The sequence below is a fragment of the Meleagris gallopavo genome, chromosome 8, assembly GCF_000146605.3.
Source record: "Meleagris gallopavo isolate NT-WF06-2002-E0010 breed Aviagen turkey brand Nicholas breeding stock chromosome 8, Turkey_5.1, whole genome shotgun sequence".
Taxonomy (NCBI): Eukaryota; Metazoa; Chordata; class Aves; order Galliformes; family Phasianidae; genus Meleagris; species Meleagris gallopavo.
Genome location: NC_015018.2, coordinates 13,123,643 through 13,140,056, shown reverse-complemented (window position 1 = coordinate 13,140,056; position 16,414 = coordinate 13,123,643). Strand labels below are relative to the sequence as shown.

The 16,414-nt window shown below is 35.1% G+C and overlaps 1 protein-coding gene across 13 annotated transcripts in view; it reads right to left on the bottom strand.

The window, feature by feature from the left end:
* KCNMA1 (potassium calcium-activated channel subfamily M alpha 1) overlaps window positions 1-16,414 on the bottom strand; it is a 445,366-nt gene that overhangs the window by 37,410 nt on the left and 391,542 nt on the right. For all 13 annotated transcript variants that reach the window (XM_019617570.2, XM_019617571.2, XM_019617572.2 and 10 more), the window contains 3 exons: window positions 12,060-12,183; window positions 8,984-9,208; window positions 5,603-5,795 (listed from right to left, as the gene is read on the bottom strand). In XM_019617570.2, coding sequence (XP_019473115.1) covers window positions 5,603-5,795; window positions 8,984-9,208; window positions 12,060-12,183 — 542 coding nt within the window. The remainder of the gene's footprint in view (window positions 1-5,602; window positions 5,796-8,983; window positions 9,209-12,059; window positions 12,184-16,414) is intronic.

Here is a 16,414-nt window from a genome sequence, read left to right as displayed (position 1 = left end):
TAATTAGTTATGATGTTTGTTATTATGATGTAGGACACATGCAGGGAAATTAAGAAACCCTTATCTATTTTTTCAACGATTAACTTCATTAGTTGGGATGATCAGTCTTGGTTTTGAAAAATAATGAAACAAAACTACAACAAACATTCCAAAATTCAGTTGGTTAAACAATAACAACCAGCCAAATAAAATAATAATAATTAAAAAAGCCAGATGTTATTTTTGTCTATCTACACAGAAAAATATTTAAAACAACTGATGCTAGCAATACTGTGTGGTACATTGAGGAACACAAAACATAAGAATATGCTTATCAGGTTTAATCTCTGTGCTGAGCTATCCATCCTGATGAATCAGTAATCCAGATGTATTTAAAAGTAAAGTACTTTATTTTTATTTTTTTATGTAATATAAGAAATGAAACACAAGAAGCAGTGCTGAGGTTGACACAAAATGATGAATTCCTTAACAGTGCAAAAAAAAAAGATCAAATTATGTATTTTGAATTCTTCATTGAAAAACTTATGACTGTAAAGTCAGACGAAAAAAAAATCCACATTCACAAAAAAGTCCTCCTTTAGAAATAATCAGCTCAGAATTTCAATTTTTTTAACATTTGAACTTATAACAAATATCTCTAAAAATTATCTCTACCAATTATCTCTGAAATTGACACAATACATTTGCTTTTCAGACAACATTTATCCTTCCCCTTGTTTCCCACTTCAAGTCCTGATAATACTATAGTTCTTTCCTTTTGCTAACATTTCATAGATAAAACAATCAAGAATAATTAATTAATAGAGAAGAAAGAAATGGCTAACTCCAAAAACAATGGAATGTAGATCTGAAATTTGTTTTAATAAGAATTTTCTTGCAGCAGATTGGCAGGGTAAGTCTATCAAGATTTGTAATAATGTAAGAATCTAAATGAATAATCTAATGAAACTCAGTGGCTTATGAGTGACATCTCTTCTTGTTCTCTCAATCATAGCTTAAGACTCCTCCAACAAAAAATGATTATGAAACTAGAAGTAATTTTAAAGGAAACCTCTTAAGAAAAAGAAATCAGGCTAACTAGACTTGTGCAAGTTTACTTTAGCTTGCATAGTCTATTACATTTGAAATTTAGTGTCTAAAATTCTGTGTATGTTTATTTGATTTTATAGGATTTTCTGCAGAAAACTCCTGCCATGATGTGTTATTCAAGAGTTGATCCCTTCTTTTTTTTTCTCTCTCTTTCTTCTCTCTTGTTGGAAGATCTATCACAAGAACAGTCAATGTAGGCCTTAACATACCTCTCTTGTTGAAGTAGCATTCCTAAGGAAAATTCTCAGAAGTTGAAGTGGTTCATAAAACAGTTGCATTTGTTACTAAGCTGAAGTATATCTACTCTTCTGTACAGTGAGTTGTCTTGTAACGCCCATTAAAAAAAATGTTACTATACAGTCTTTCCTTTCAGTACTTTAGATCGGTTTGAAACCATAATATTTGTTTTTTAACTGTTTAGCAAGGTGGGTGGGTTTTTGTTTTGGTTTGGTTCTTGGTTTTTTGTAATGAAACATACTGCTCCTGTTATATAGGCCTGACTCAAAATAAGATGTAAATCACTATCCAATAAAAGCAAATTACTAAGTTTGGTATCTGAATTTACAACCCAGAGGCTACTCTGGTACAGTATTTATGTTAAGTATAACTGTCTGGCTTTTGGGAAGAAAGCCAAATAGTATTTTTAGTTACAACTCAAGAAAAATATATTGTGTTCACCTGGTGAGTAAAACAACAAAAACAACTTTCTTTCTCTGAAAGAATGTACAGGAAACATGAAAAACTAGATGGGAATAGTCAATAAGTGTTACTTGAAGAAGAAAGGATGAAAAAAGTATGGAAAGGTCAATAGAATGGGGGAAGAATTACTGGGGCTTCCCCAACATACTGCCAAGGCAGAGCCCATCCCAGATTCCTTCCCAGGTGCTTTGGAGGAATGGAGTACAGATGCTTATCATGGATCTAATATTCTTTGATCTTCTCTCCAAAGTACCTCTATATAAAATAATCTCATTTTCTAGTTGAGGGCACAGAATTAGAATCAGGAAGGATCAAGCAATAAGAACAAATCTGCAGTATCTGAGGTTGGCTTTTCTTTCTGTCAACAAAAATGTAACTTTTTATAAACCTTTCTAGGAAGATTATCAATGAACATCTTCTGAAAGATAAAAAAAGGACACCGCTTATCACAAATAAAAGATCTGAGTTTATAAATCATTCTGTGAAGATGTAGCCAGAGATCCTACTTTACCAAATTTTATATTTCATAAGCTGAGATGTCTTAAGGAAAATGACAAGGTTTGCTGCAGATTGAATGGTAAATACTTTGGCCTTGTCCTTGGAATCTACGTCTCCCAACTCATTTTTTGGACATCAGATTCTGCATTCCTCCCTTTTAGTGAGTCTAAAAAGTTGCCCAGTCAGATTTGAAACGTTCAGAGGCCCTTAAAATAGTTTCTGCATGAGAGATTTTAACAACATAGGTCCAATTTGATGGATTTCCTTCTCTTTTTGAGTAGAATAACATAGTACACTTTACGTAGGGGAGTCTAGTACATCCTTCCACAACAGTTAGTAGGTTTTTCCTTCTAATACATGCTGCTCCTGTGTTGTCACCAGCTAGACAGCTGATGTTGAGTATAGATTTGACGACTTAAGTAGTCTAGTCTTTTCTGTTCTGGGTACTCCAGAGTCTGTAGTAATTCTGGTCCAGAATCTATTTTGTTTTTTGTGCCTTGGAATTGTGAGGACAAGCAAGCTTCTTACTCTGTTTCCTTCAGGAGGTCAAGACATTGTACTCCCAATGGTTAGTAGACAATACTAATACTAACAGGATCAGTTATTATTCAAGACAGATCAGAGAACAAAGATATTGTCAGAATATTTACAGATTTGGACAATTGATGCAAGCCAGCCCAAAAGCTGAGGAATATTTAATGGTATGAAGAGACATTACCAAGTCTTTGTTTCTGTGTGATAACTCCTTTGTCCTTAGTAAGTTCACATTGGACAACTAATGAGAAAATACTTTGTTGATATAAATGAGATTAATTCAGTAGACTTTCTTTTATCAGTTAATTTAGCTTGGTTATGTGTTAAAAAAAGTGCCGGGAACCAGAGGCCTTACTGTTACAGAATTTTGCCTATCAAGAAAATTTGCCATGGCATGTCCTTCATTCCTTCCACAAGCCCCTTTATCACCAATTTCATATGGGTTCAGTTGTTTGTGTGATGCTACCTCCCTTGTTGGAAAGGGGGGACTTTGATGGATACAGAAGATTGGCTAGTTCTGAATGTTTGTGTGTCTAGGGTGGAAGTGACTTTGGTGTTAAGGGAGGTGAAGAGGATGAGCCCTTGTAGAAAAGGGAACGAAATCTCAACATTGGATGGCTCTTTTTTCCTCATATGAAGAGAAGACAAAGTATTTATAGATATGGCACTATATTATATTATATTATAATATGGCACATATATAGTATGACTATTTCATACTGGCTAATTATTAAAATTTATTAAAGAATCAGATCTGTATCCTGCTTTTTATGGCACACCTTTTGTATTGGCATCATCTGTTACTGAAATGAAATAGTCACAGGTAAAAATTTGAATGATCCTTGTTCATTCAATAACCTATAGATTAAATGACTGTCACTTTTTCTCTTTTTCAGAGAATTATATAAAAGGTATTCCTATGACATTCTACTTAGTGACTAGAGCATTATATTGACCTCCTGCTTGGAGAAGCAAGGCTAATTCCCTCATTAATTCCCTCACCAAAAACCATGTAGGCTCTATGTTTCTCACATATACTGTTCACATATACTGTTTTGTTTCTCCTCTTTTCAGCACCCTCTCAAAGGTCAACTGATGTTCTTTCACAAATCGAGATTTTCTACTGCCAGTGTTCCTGTGATCAAAAATAGACATCACATAAAAAAGCAGCACAGAACACTTTCCTTGAAAGATGGTAGTGGTGAGGAAAGCCATTCAAAATGATGCATTCAGAACTAGAAAAGCTTAATGCGACAATACTTAAGTTTGCATAAGCTAATGTGAACCGAAACATTTTCCCAGAATAAGACCCACGAAAAAATAACCAACAAGCTGGTAGTGAATTTTTGGTTTTGAGATCAAAAATATCAAATCCCATATAACAATCCAGTAAAAGAAAGAATCTGAGTGGCTGTGTTCCATTTTTTCCAGTGAATTTCTAATAATTACCACAAGTCATCATAATGGGAGTAAGACAGACTCTTTTTATAATTTTTTCTTGAGAACTCTAAAATACTTGGGGTTGCCTTAATTGTGGGCCCTGGAGTTGAAACTTCAATGGAAAAAAAGACCTTTTTCTCCCTCTTTAAATAAACTTGTTATCCAGAAAACTATCTGAACTAGTTTTGAAAAATTCAAATTTTTAGTTTCCCAGTGCAATTTAACTCCAATATGAAATTCCAGCACACTCCCCTACCTTTTTTTTTTTCCTGATTCTGATGAAGTCTTCTGTATTCAAGTTCTTTCTATGTATAAGAAGTTAAACTTTTGTCTCTGATATTTGATTCACAATTTCTAATTCCTGATTAGAGTGTGGAGAGAGCAATTATCAAACTTAGGCTTAGTTTTCACATTCCTTAAGGGAGAATTATCTCGAGGTTATGCTCACAGGGAAACGGCAGACCAAATCACTACCTCTTCTATACCTACAGTTAAATCAGGGCTGGATCAAGAGAGAATATTTACTGTACCACTTACTACATTCATTAAAGGTAGGACTTCAGTTGCATAAGCTGCAAGACCCTTCAGGGATGGAAAGATGATTATTTTTACACTGATGGTCTTTGCCAGGCTGCTTATGAGTGCTTTGCAGCTGCTTTGCACAGGCACAGTTGGTGTAAAATAGCCTTTGGCTACCAAGGAATCAGTCCCACCCTCTCAGCAAAGACCGAAGGATTTTGTTCAGTCTTTAAATGGGATGAGTACATGTCAAAGCAAGGGAAAAAATCAGCTTTGAGTTAATTCAAAGTGGCTTTTTGAGCAAGAAGGCACAAAGTAAAAAGACATTTAATCTTAAATTCTTGTTCTTTTTGTTTTACTTTTTGACTTGTGTTACCAAGCTTTTTTTCTCTTCGGCTGCAATGTGCTTCACATAAAAATGAAATCTTGTTAGACAGAAGCTGCAGGTATTCCAAATTTAATACAAATTAGCTTCAGCTACATAAAAGCAACTGCCCTGATGAGAAAACCACTGAGCAGGGCATGGTGAACACGCAATGATTTTTTAATTTTTTTTAAGCAAAACTTTAAAAAAAAGAAAAAGAAACATGCAAAAAACAAGAAACAGTTTCATGTTCATTCACTGTTACTCTGCAGGATGTGCTTTGTGATGTAGCAGAGAAACTACGTGACTGCCCCTTTAAAAGCCATCATACCAATCAGCAGGTTTAACTGTCAAGCAAGCTGATGTAGGGCTCTTTGAATTACTGAGTGAGGGATATTCTTCCTGCCAGGTCCTGTCCCCTGTAGGCACTGCAGAGAAGTATTATAGGGCAGTCCTTACCTTGGGAATTAGCCTGCAAGACCCCAATGCTGTCATCAAACTGCATAGATTTGATGTTGAGTGACGCCAAGATGCATTCCTTGTCCTGCAGCGAAGCATCATCAATATTATTCTGATTGGCTGACAGGATAACGCACATGTCGCAGAGGTTGATGTTGACAGCCCTTAAATCAGCCCGACTTAATGGTGTACCCTTCGGCACAGAGAAAAAAAGATTGGAGGGATAGGGGGGGATGGGGGAGAGGTTGCAGGAGAGGAAAAAAAAGAAAAACAAATTAAAGATTGAGAAGGAGCTTTGGGAAATTATTTAACAAGTATCTTCTTTATGCTCTGACATTAAGCTGGTCTAACTATGTGCCAGGGAATAGGAGATGTGTGCTAATCTAAAGGGTAGTTGGTGCTGATGGCAGCATTTTAGGTTCAGTCTCAATACTCAGTCAAGCTAATACTAACAAACAAGAAAGAGGAATAATGCCAGCATTCTACATCTCATCGGTGACTTGAAATTGTCTTAAGTTGCTATCGTGTGGCAATCTCTAGCTCTCTGAATACAACAAGCATATAACAAGAGGCACGTTTTAAATGTTCTTTTATCTACTACCAAGTCACAATGTTTAAACAAAAAGTACTATGTGTCCTACACATCTGAAATGCAATCAAGATAAAGCTGTTTTTTTCAACCTAGAGCAATACACAAAAAAAGATCTTAATCCTTTTCAATGCATGTTTTTGCTACTTCTGGAAGGAAAACACATTGACCTTCAAGGTTGTGTGATCAAACTGTTTGCAACAGAAACAAGGCTAACAATGGGTATAACTAATGCACCAACCTCTGTGACCACAATTCTCAATTAGATATGGCAATATTTAAAATTTAACATTGTGGTAGGCCATGGGTTTCATGGTTATCACAACAGAGACATGACACTTAACCAATTACGTTTTGTTTGATGATAAAAGTTGCCTTCACATCCAACAGTCTGTATACCTTTATTCACAAGATATCCTATCTATTTCACAAGGGCTGCAAGACCCAGGAAAAACAGCATGATTTTCTATGAAAACAAGATTCTGATGTGCCACATCATATGGTTTGGCACCCAAAGAGCCTAATGATAATGAGATTAAGCTATACCTTTTGTAACACAATGATTTTCACAAAACAGAGCCAAGATCATAGACTTTTAGCTCCTGATCAATCACGGCGAGCATCTCCTGAACTCCACTCAAAATACTCAATGCATAAGTGAATTTAAAACATGCAAAGTAAAGGCAGGACTCAATTCTTCTTCAGTGATAGCCACTTAGTTTCAGATGACAGCATGACTATTTCAAGTTACTTTAAATAATTTGAGGCCAAACACCTTGTGGAAAATAGCATACATTGAATGGATAAGGTTTCACTATAAAGCACTCAAAACTCAAGATATGATTATTTCTGCCACCTTAATTCTGCTTTTTGTGTCTGTACTATGCACCAAGAGAAGCAGGATTCCTGTGGGGAAAAATAATATGTAATCATGTAATTAATTAAAGACTTAATCTTAATGACTTTATGCAAAGGGACAGAACTAAGTCTGCCTGAGGATATTTAAAATTGGCATTTGCTTCCTTTTAAGGAGTTTACTCAGCAGCTTAAAAATATCTTTAAGTATAAACTTTATATGAAATATACAAGGTTTTTGTTTATTTCAAACCAGAACAAATGTTTATATATTGAGATGCAACAACATCCCTATCAGAGATTAGCAGCAAGCTTTACTTTGTGAACAAAAGCATAGAGAATAAGGAAATGGGTTTGAGTGGTCCCATTTAACATACGACTTCTACCAGTATGAACTCAGTAACTTTAGTAGACATCTAACAAAATAATGCTGATAATTTTAACTTTATATCGCCATTTAGAATAAGATAGGCTGGGACAAATAAATAAATAGATAGATTAAGAAACAAATAAAAGCCTTAAAGTCTGCATGGTCTTTAGCATCCTTCATTACTGCATAAATAAACAACTCCTTTATACATTCTATATTTTTAAATGTGAATTAATCAGTCATTTAAGCTGCTTAACCTGAAATTTGTCTAAAATTCTCTAAAATTGGATGCAAACTGATTGGAAAAAGTAATGCCTCTTCAGAATTTCAAATAAAAACTTTACAAACACACAATACATTACTGTATCATACTAGATAGTTTGGAAGTAGCAGCTGGATTCCATTCTGCTCCAATAGTACTATTAATTTAATTCTGATTCCCTATTCTTTAGCCTTCACAGTGACTGGAATTAAAAGGGATTGGAAGGAAGAGGAGGATATTAACTGACTAAATCTGATATTGACGCCATTTTTGTGTCAGCGGAGAATCTTGTAACAACATCTGTTGGGTCAACTTCCAGAAAAAAAAGCCAAGGACTAACAATAATGCTATATTTAACTTAACAAAGTCTGAATTTATGAGAAAGTGAAGGCTGTCTTTCCATTCTACTGCTGTTTTCTGATTATGCAGTTCAGATTACATCCATCATTTATTTGTTTTCAATTGTTGAAATGTAGTTATTAGGAACTGGTAAATTCATAATTTTTCACTCTGGGAAAAACATCCAAACTCACTTTATAAAGAATAAAGCATTGCTTTTGTACTTAGGGTCATTTCCCTCCTAACTGGATCTCTGTGGAACGTTTATGGTTACGAACATACCAGATCACTAGTGTGGGGGTCTTCACTGTTTTGTACTGGAGCTCAAGTTTCTATATTTTGTGCACACAAGAGAATGATACTGATATAGAGAAGTGGAAAAATAGGTTTTTCTGAATTCTGGTTTTAGTGGCTATCCTACTAAGATCAATAAGGAACTTTTCTTTGATTTCAAAATGGTAAAGATATTTTAGAATGGGTATGGTAGGAATTGAAATGCTATGACAATTTTCCTATAAAGTTAGCCAACCTCCAGTATGTTTTAAAAAATATAGACACACATTATGTAGGTAGTGTACAGACAGTAACAATATTTTTAAAAGGTTTTGTGAGTATAAATACAACTATAATTTCATAAATAACAACTGTCATTTCATGAGGGAAATCACACCAGAACAGATTACATGCAGTGCACTGCAGTGAATGTCTGATATATAACACAGCCAATACGTTTGATAGCAGCTGAAATTCATCCAGTGAGGATGATGAGGCACTGAACACTGCAGCAAATATCTTCTAATAAGGTCTCACAGGGCTCTGTTTTCATAGATACAGTAAAGGGAAAAGCTAAGTCCTCAGGCTTATAAGTAGACAAAAGTAAAAAAATGCCTATGATCAAAGTCCGTATGAATCTGTCCAGTTGGTGTCCTAAATCACAAAATATCAATAATATGGCTTTGGACTTACAGGCAAGATTGAAACCTTGGGGAAGTTATGCAGTGTCTCCCATTCCCTTCTCAGGTATTCAAGTGAACCCACAAACACAATGTGCTTGAGTTCATGGTAGTGAAAGTTGCTGGCTCGTAATGGCATCACTAAATTTCTTAATCCAATCAAAGCAGATTTAACATCCCCAAATATGCAAACGACTACATGCCCACTTAAAACTGTCATCGCTGCTTCACTTCGAGTCTAAAAAACAAAACAAAATGAGAAGGGAGAAATGAAACAAAGGGAAGCTTAAATCATATACTGAGTTTTAAATTACGGAAAATGCAACTATCAATATTGTTTATGCACAAAGAAGCATTTTGATAATAGCTGTTCATTTTCATACTTCTTTATCCTTCATTAAATATGCTCAGCAGAAGAAAATTCCATTCTTGGTAACAAATCCTTCAGTGTTCAGAAAGACATACTGGACCAAACTCTGATCCTTTATATGTTGCTGCACATGTAGATTAAGACTGGTTATAACGACAGAAGCACTGTGTATTTAGTTAAGAACAAAATGTGACCTACAGTGCATTTAGCTTTTAGAGAGATTATAGGAAATATATGCAAAATCATGCCCTAGCTTACAAATTACTAGTGTTTGTTTCAGGATCAATTTGAAAATGAAAGCATGAGTGCCCAGTGGTCTTAGTAGATCTTCATGGCATCACAGGAATCTTGTGTCTTCTTATTCTCTCATGGTCAATACACTTATTTTAGGACAAGCTGCTACTATCACGAGAAGCATTTGAAGAACCCTCTGCATGGCTCTGCTTTACAGTGAATGGCCACTGTATTTCACAGAGCTCCACTTAGTAAGAAACATCTCATGTGCAAGGTCATGACTAATAGTAACTTCTCAAATCAATCAGACTTTCGGAGTTGCTGAAAAAAAAACAAACAATAAAATAAACACCAACTCATGGAGAACATTTAAATGATGCTCAAAATTACCTTCTCATCTCAGAAAAAAAATAACATTTTTGCACTAATCTCATCAGTGGCAGTACCAGTTGAGTAGGCAATTCAAAAACCACGGTGATTAAATAAAGTCATTATGAAACCATGATCTTCATATCTGGAGCCAATCTTAACATTACTGCACTCCATCAAGTAAGTGCAGATCCACTCATATCATATATCATACTGTAAAGAAGTTTTGGCAATGAATAACACTGTTGGGAACTGCAGTTTTCTCCCTTCAATTATCCGTGGTGTAAGTCCTGTTTTTGAACTGTGGAAGTTTGACAACATATAAAACAGACTGGAATATGAAGCAGAATTGTTCATTACATAACAATTAGTCATTTTCTAATTTGTTAAAAAAAAAAAATAAATACATGAGCTTTCATTTTCTCTTGGGCAATTAACATGGCTGCCCATTTCTACCATAACAGTGGTCTTGGCTCTTAAAATAAGTGAACACAGAAATGAATGCTGGAGTTGAGCATGTAAGTCATCCCATGTATATACACATGGGTCTGAACTACTGAGATTTTAGAAGCCAGAAAACAAGTCTTTAAAAATGCTATGTAAAATGAAAAAAAAAAAAAGGAGTTATTACTACCTGATAATGCTGGAAACTTATAGAGTCAACACATATATTGAAAAAAAAAAAGAATTATTTTCTGATTGAGGCATCATCAAATATCAATTAGAAGACAACCTCAGAAATCTTCAAATTATATTCTGGTTTGTATGTCTGTGATCTCTAAGGATAACGTTAAATTTGCATAGATCATAATGTAGGCAATAAATGGTAGACTGCAAGTCTGAGAAGGTGTAGGGGACCATTTTGTTTATAATGTCTTCAGCAGTGATGATGCATGAAACAGAAAGAACCTGGCCAGAGTCACAGATTCACAAGCTAGTAGGGAGAAAAACTGAAATGATATCATCAAGAGATAAGAAGTGAGGCAGTCCATAATGACATTTTCAGATAAATGCTCTTCAGAGTGGGACAGCATATAAAGGTCATTTTGAGTCATCTGCTTAAGTGTGTTCAGAACATGAAGGCAGATTTCTACTGCTGTCTATTACAAAATACTGTGCAGCAGATCTGCATATCCTTGCCTTCTGAATACATATAAAAGCAGACTAATTAAAATTGTTCAGCTAGCTCTGTCCTACAACTCAGCCTCTGAAATTCAGAATCGACTTGCTTGACTGTCTAAACACTAATACTGCAATTCCAAGCAATGTCATGGTTATTACAGAAACCCCTGAGGAGAAGTGGAACAAGCTTTTTACTCCTGATTGTTACAATAAACCAGGGCTGTCACCATCATTGGATGCACCATGCCATAGTACAGGAAAATCTAAAAGAACAGGCTGAGGAAAAGCTTTATAAAGTGCGACAAACTGAAGATCCAACAGGGAGTTCATTTCAAATATCATCAGTTTTGTGAATGAGATCTGGAGTTAGTTACTTGTTACTCTTAGGTATGAATACATGAACACAAGTGGCACAAACCTTCACTGAGCAAGATAGATTGTGATAGGCTTTCTAATTATTTTTAATGACTTGAGTCAGTTTGATGGCTTTCTGAGTTAAACAAACGAAACAAACATAAAGTAGGCTCACTGAAACATGCTATGAAAGCAGATTAGTTGGTACTACTTACTCTGGCCTATTTGGGCTTCTTGACATGTTGGAAATTGAGAGAGAAGTTTTAAGAGAGCAAAATTCATATAAATAAATAAAAGATAATGCAAAGCAACGCCTGCCAGTATTAGAATTGTTACTATCATGCTTAAAGAGATAAATGGGGTAAGTAAACATTTAAATATTTCCAGCATGAATTCTCTAGAGATTCAAATGATATATGCAAATTTCAACTTATGAAAAAAAAACAAGTGTAGTTTGGACCACTTTTTATTATTATATTTGGCATACGGGTTTATATAACAGTAATTCCTTAATGGAAATGGTTAGCTTCAATTTCATAATTTCTCTGTTTTTGTTTTCAATATGGTAGCACAGTTTATAAATTAACCAATTAAATATCAGTTTTATCAGTTCAAATAACCTCTTCTCATCAATACCTACCAAAATGACTTTTTCAATATCCTTGGCTGGACACCAATGAAACATTCCTGTAGAGTCATATTTTTTCACATTGGCATCCATATTGTCAATCTGTTCATTGCCAGGAATTAACAAGGGGTCATGCCTGGGGAAAAACAAGTTGAGGACAACATAAGTGGAAAATATTATGAATTATAGATGGAAAGATATCCCAGGAGCAATGTACAGAGGGAAAAAAGTAAAAAATGAAATGAATTTACACTTTAACATGCTTCCTATGTAGGCACCTTAAAACAAAAGCTAAAAGCAAAAAATGGTTAAGATTTAAATATGAAGTGCAGTTTGAAATATTTTCTATATGCTTTCTACACCAATAGCCATTTGGTTTTAAGCAGGGCTTTCTGACACCATCATGTCCATGAAAGTTTTTTTTTCCAGTTCCACCTCTCAAAAATAAATATCAAAGTTGCTATTAGCATCTGCAATGAAGTAGAAGGGATAGGAACACAGCCCCATGCTGACTGACTGGCATAAGTATGGAAAGCCAATTATTCGCTTTTACCACATACAACTTCTGACGTGATGCTCTTCACAGTAAAAGCTTTAACAGGCTGCACTTTAAATATTTTAGCAATTTGCCCAATCATATTTTGCATTCCCAAACTGAAGCCCTTTAAAGATTCAGCAGTATGTCATTTTAGAGCAGACTGACTAACAAATGCCCACATCTGGAATACATGATTTTAATACCAAACAACAATGTCCATTTTTCTCTGACAATTGTATTTGTGATAACCTCCTAAGTGTTGTGAAGTTTTTTTGTTTGGTTTGGTTTCCAAAAGATTTAAAAGCAAAAGACTTTTCAAAGAAGAAGGAAATCAATATTTTTATAAACTTGCTTTCCAGCAACATAGCTACATTTAAGCTCAGATGCATACAAGACAGAATCCTTTGTTTATATGCTAAGAGTCAGACATTACACTAAGAAGCAAGTGACGCAAGAACTCTTAGATTATAGTGAAGATCCCTCCGTGACATCATTAAATAGTAGCAGTAAATGAGGACCTTGTTTGCAAGGCACAAGAAAAAAGGACCCCCAAAATCTTAAAACTAAGCAAGGACAGACCTGATTCTGGCAGAACTATAGTTCTAATGTTTCTGTTGTAAATGCTAGAAATATTCTAATAAAGAACTGGTACATTTCAAAGAATAAAATATTTGCAATATAGGAACGTACTAAATAATCAGAGGCAGGCAGACAAATTTTAAAGGAGTTTCTTTTCTACAATCTTTTAAAGAAAAGTCCATATTGGTTGAACTCTCAAAACTGGCAAGTTTCCTGCTTTTCAAACATTTGAGCCAGCAGGCTGTGGTAAGACACTTGCTTTTCCATTGTCCACTACAGCAAATTTTGAATGCTGTTCACGGTATAGGTTAAATTACACTGAATACTGTCTAATAAGCTATCATGCTTATGGCAGTTAAACTTGTATGGCTTAAGAAAGACATGTTCTCTAATTCCTTTTAGGTGATTAATTTGTGTAATTTCATAGTCATTTTATATAGTTATTTTATATACAGATGTATACATGTTTGTCTATTTATCTATCTATCTATTTTATTGAATGTTTTCCATGTCTGTCTCTGTTTCTAAATAAGAAACTTGGTCAAAAGGTGAAGAAAGCATCAAGAGCATCAGCTGTGAGATGGTTTTGCTTTTTATTTTTTTCCCAACACTTTTACAAGACAGTTCTCCATGAGCCTTTCCTAGAGCAGTATTGAAATAAAAGCAAAGTTCACTAATCAAGTATTCCAAATTTTCTTCTTCTCTTTCTGTTCATCAGTGAAACTACATTAAACCAATCTAAAAAATGCCACATTTTTATTTCCTCATCAGTGTGCCCTGTCTGCTCTAAGACTAAACAGATCAGCTGAAGCTTTAACAGAAATGAGTACTTAATAAAACTCTAATCTTTTCACAGAAAGGATACAAATTGAAAGGTGATAACAGATATCTGACATCAAATGATGTTCTGCTGTCTTGAGGTCTGAAACAAGTTCTCGTGTGTGAGTGTTCTAAGTCTATTGTAGTTCTCTCTTAGATAAGCGCTTTGCATATTATTTAGGGAATATTCAAAGTAATTTGTGCAAAAAATAAATTAGAATTTTACCTGGATATTTTGTACATTAGAGTTTAGTGCTATGGAAGGAGCAAAGGGTATGAATAATTGTATATAAGTTTCTATTGATGTTTTAGGTAATTTTTAAAATTTTTATTTCTTATATATGTTACTTATTTGCAAGATAGTAAACTATCCGGATCCTCTACTTTCACTTCTTGGAGTACAGCAAGTAGGAATCTTAAAAGCAGCAAGCAGGAAGGGACCTGCAACAAGAAAGTATGCAAATAGATTCTGTTGCACTACTTTTGTCCTAAGGGATGCCTGAGAAGGACAATGTAATAAGACTAGTGACACTATGTTACAGGATCTCTGTTCTTTTGTATATAATTGTACTTACTAAATTTGAATCACCCGAGCTACGCTAATATTTTCATGTCTTTAGTCAGTAATTTTCTATCCTGCAAAGCAATCACTGGAGATGTCTTCAGAGGTTGAAAATTGTTTATTACTAAGCTTAAACTTTTTCCTCAGATGACAGAAAATATTTAAAAACAAAAATGATCTCCAAACTTGTTTGTTTCTGTTTTAATTCCTGCTCTTTTTATGAATTGCTACATTAATAGCACACTATTACTACTGTGGATATATATATATGTACTGTCATAAATCTGATGATGTAAACCTGTTTCACAAATACGCAAAACTAATTAAGACAGACACAGAGAGACCAGTGCTGTCAAATCTGCCTAAGGGGTTTGAATACCTTCTTCCCATTAAAATCCATGTTGCACAAAGCATTACAGTTGTCCTTACAGCCAAATCTGTGACTATGTGTTTCTAGAGCCTTTCTATCTGCCTCACCCTTGAAGATGGCCCTGTCAAACTCTGCTTGAGTTGCATTGGCTGGTTATTCTGGAAGAATTGCATTTGCGTTGCAGCCATGCTGCAGACATGTTCTCCGGAGATATTAAAATATCTTGATGGCTTGAAAAAAGCTTGAAAAATTCACACAATGTTTGTTTTGACTTGATGCTTGCGTTGGCTTGCAAAGCATCTGGTCATTTCAGCTAGGAAAATATAAGCTTGTGGGAAAAGAGAAAAAAAAAGTTGAGTTCCTCTCATTCATAATCTCAGTTTAAATATAACTTCTCTGGTTCTCATGGTGGATACTATATACACATGACTTAAAATGGAGAGCAAAATACAATCTTTTCAATTTTTGAAAAGCATGTTACATCACTTACGATAAATCAAACTTGAGAAAGATAGCAAAAGCCATGCTATAGTAGCACCCCTCAAAAGCTTGACTGGAAAACAACAGCAAAACCATAAATCCCATCTTCTGGAAACTTGCTGCGAGGAAGCTAACATTACATTTTAAGGAATACTGCTTTCCTTGCAGTATTACTAGTGAAAACTCGCAGTTTTTGAGTCTGGATCTTCTGAGCAATAACAGAAGGACAGAATTGAGAAGACTGACAATTGTAAGCATATCCTTTGTCACCTTGTCTTAACCGTGCAGCTATCACTTACGTGCAATTGTGCATAAGAGCAATATACATTCACAGATCTCCAGTAGAATTCTTCTGTATTTTGGGAGCTAGGAACTAGAATACCACAGGACCAGTACAGACCCTGATGTTTTTTGAAAACTTGTAGTCTTTTCACATCATTAAAAAAAAAATGACTACTTTTTTTTTGTTCTACCCTTATATAAAATCAATGGCAAAAACATCCCCAAGAGGAACACATCCTTTCTTTTTAATGTTCTTGTAAAAGCCTGCAGTTTTACCCTTCTCATGCAGATAAACCATGCCCGAATTTTGCACATGATAAGACAATAGGCTATCTGTTACTTGAGACTCAGGGTCTTGAAACTCACCTTGCATACGGGCCATGGACTTTTGACTTTTCCTGTGAATGTGGGTGTGTGTTTGTGAGTGTAAGCACACACAAAAATCTGTGTGCGGTCGCGAGGTCATGATCTCATTGCGATCACGGAGACATGGTGGGACAGCTCGCATGACTGGAATGTTGTCATGGAGGGCTATGTGCTTTTTAGGAAAGATCGGCTGGCTAGGCGGGGTGGTGGAGTTGCTCTTTATGTGAGAGAGCAGCTAGAATATATTGAACTTCACTTGGGGGAGAGTGATGTAGCAGTGGAGAGCTTATGGGTGAGAATCAAGGGGCAGGCTGGTAAGGGTGACACTGTTGTGGGTGTGTACTACAGGCCCCCTGATCAGGATGAGGAGG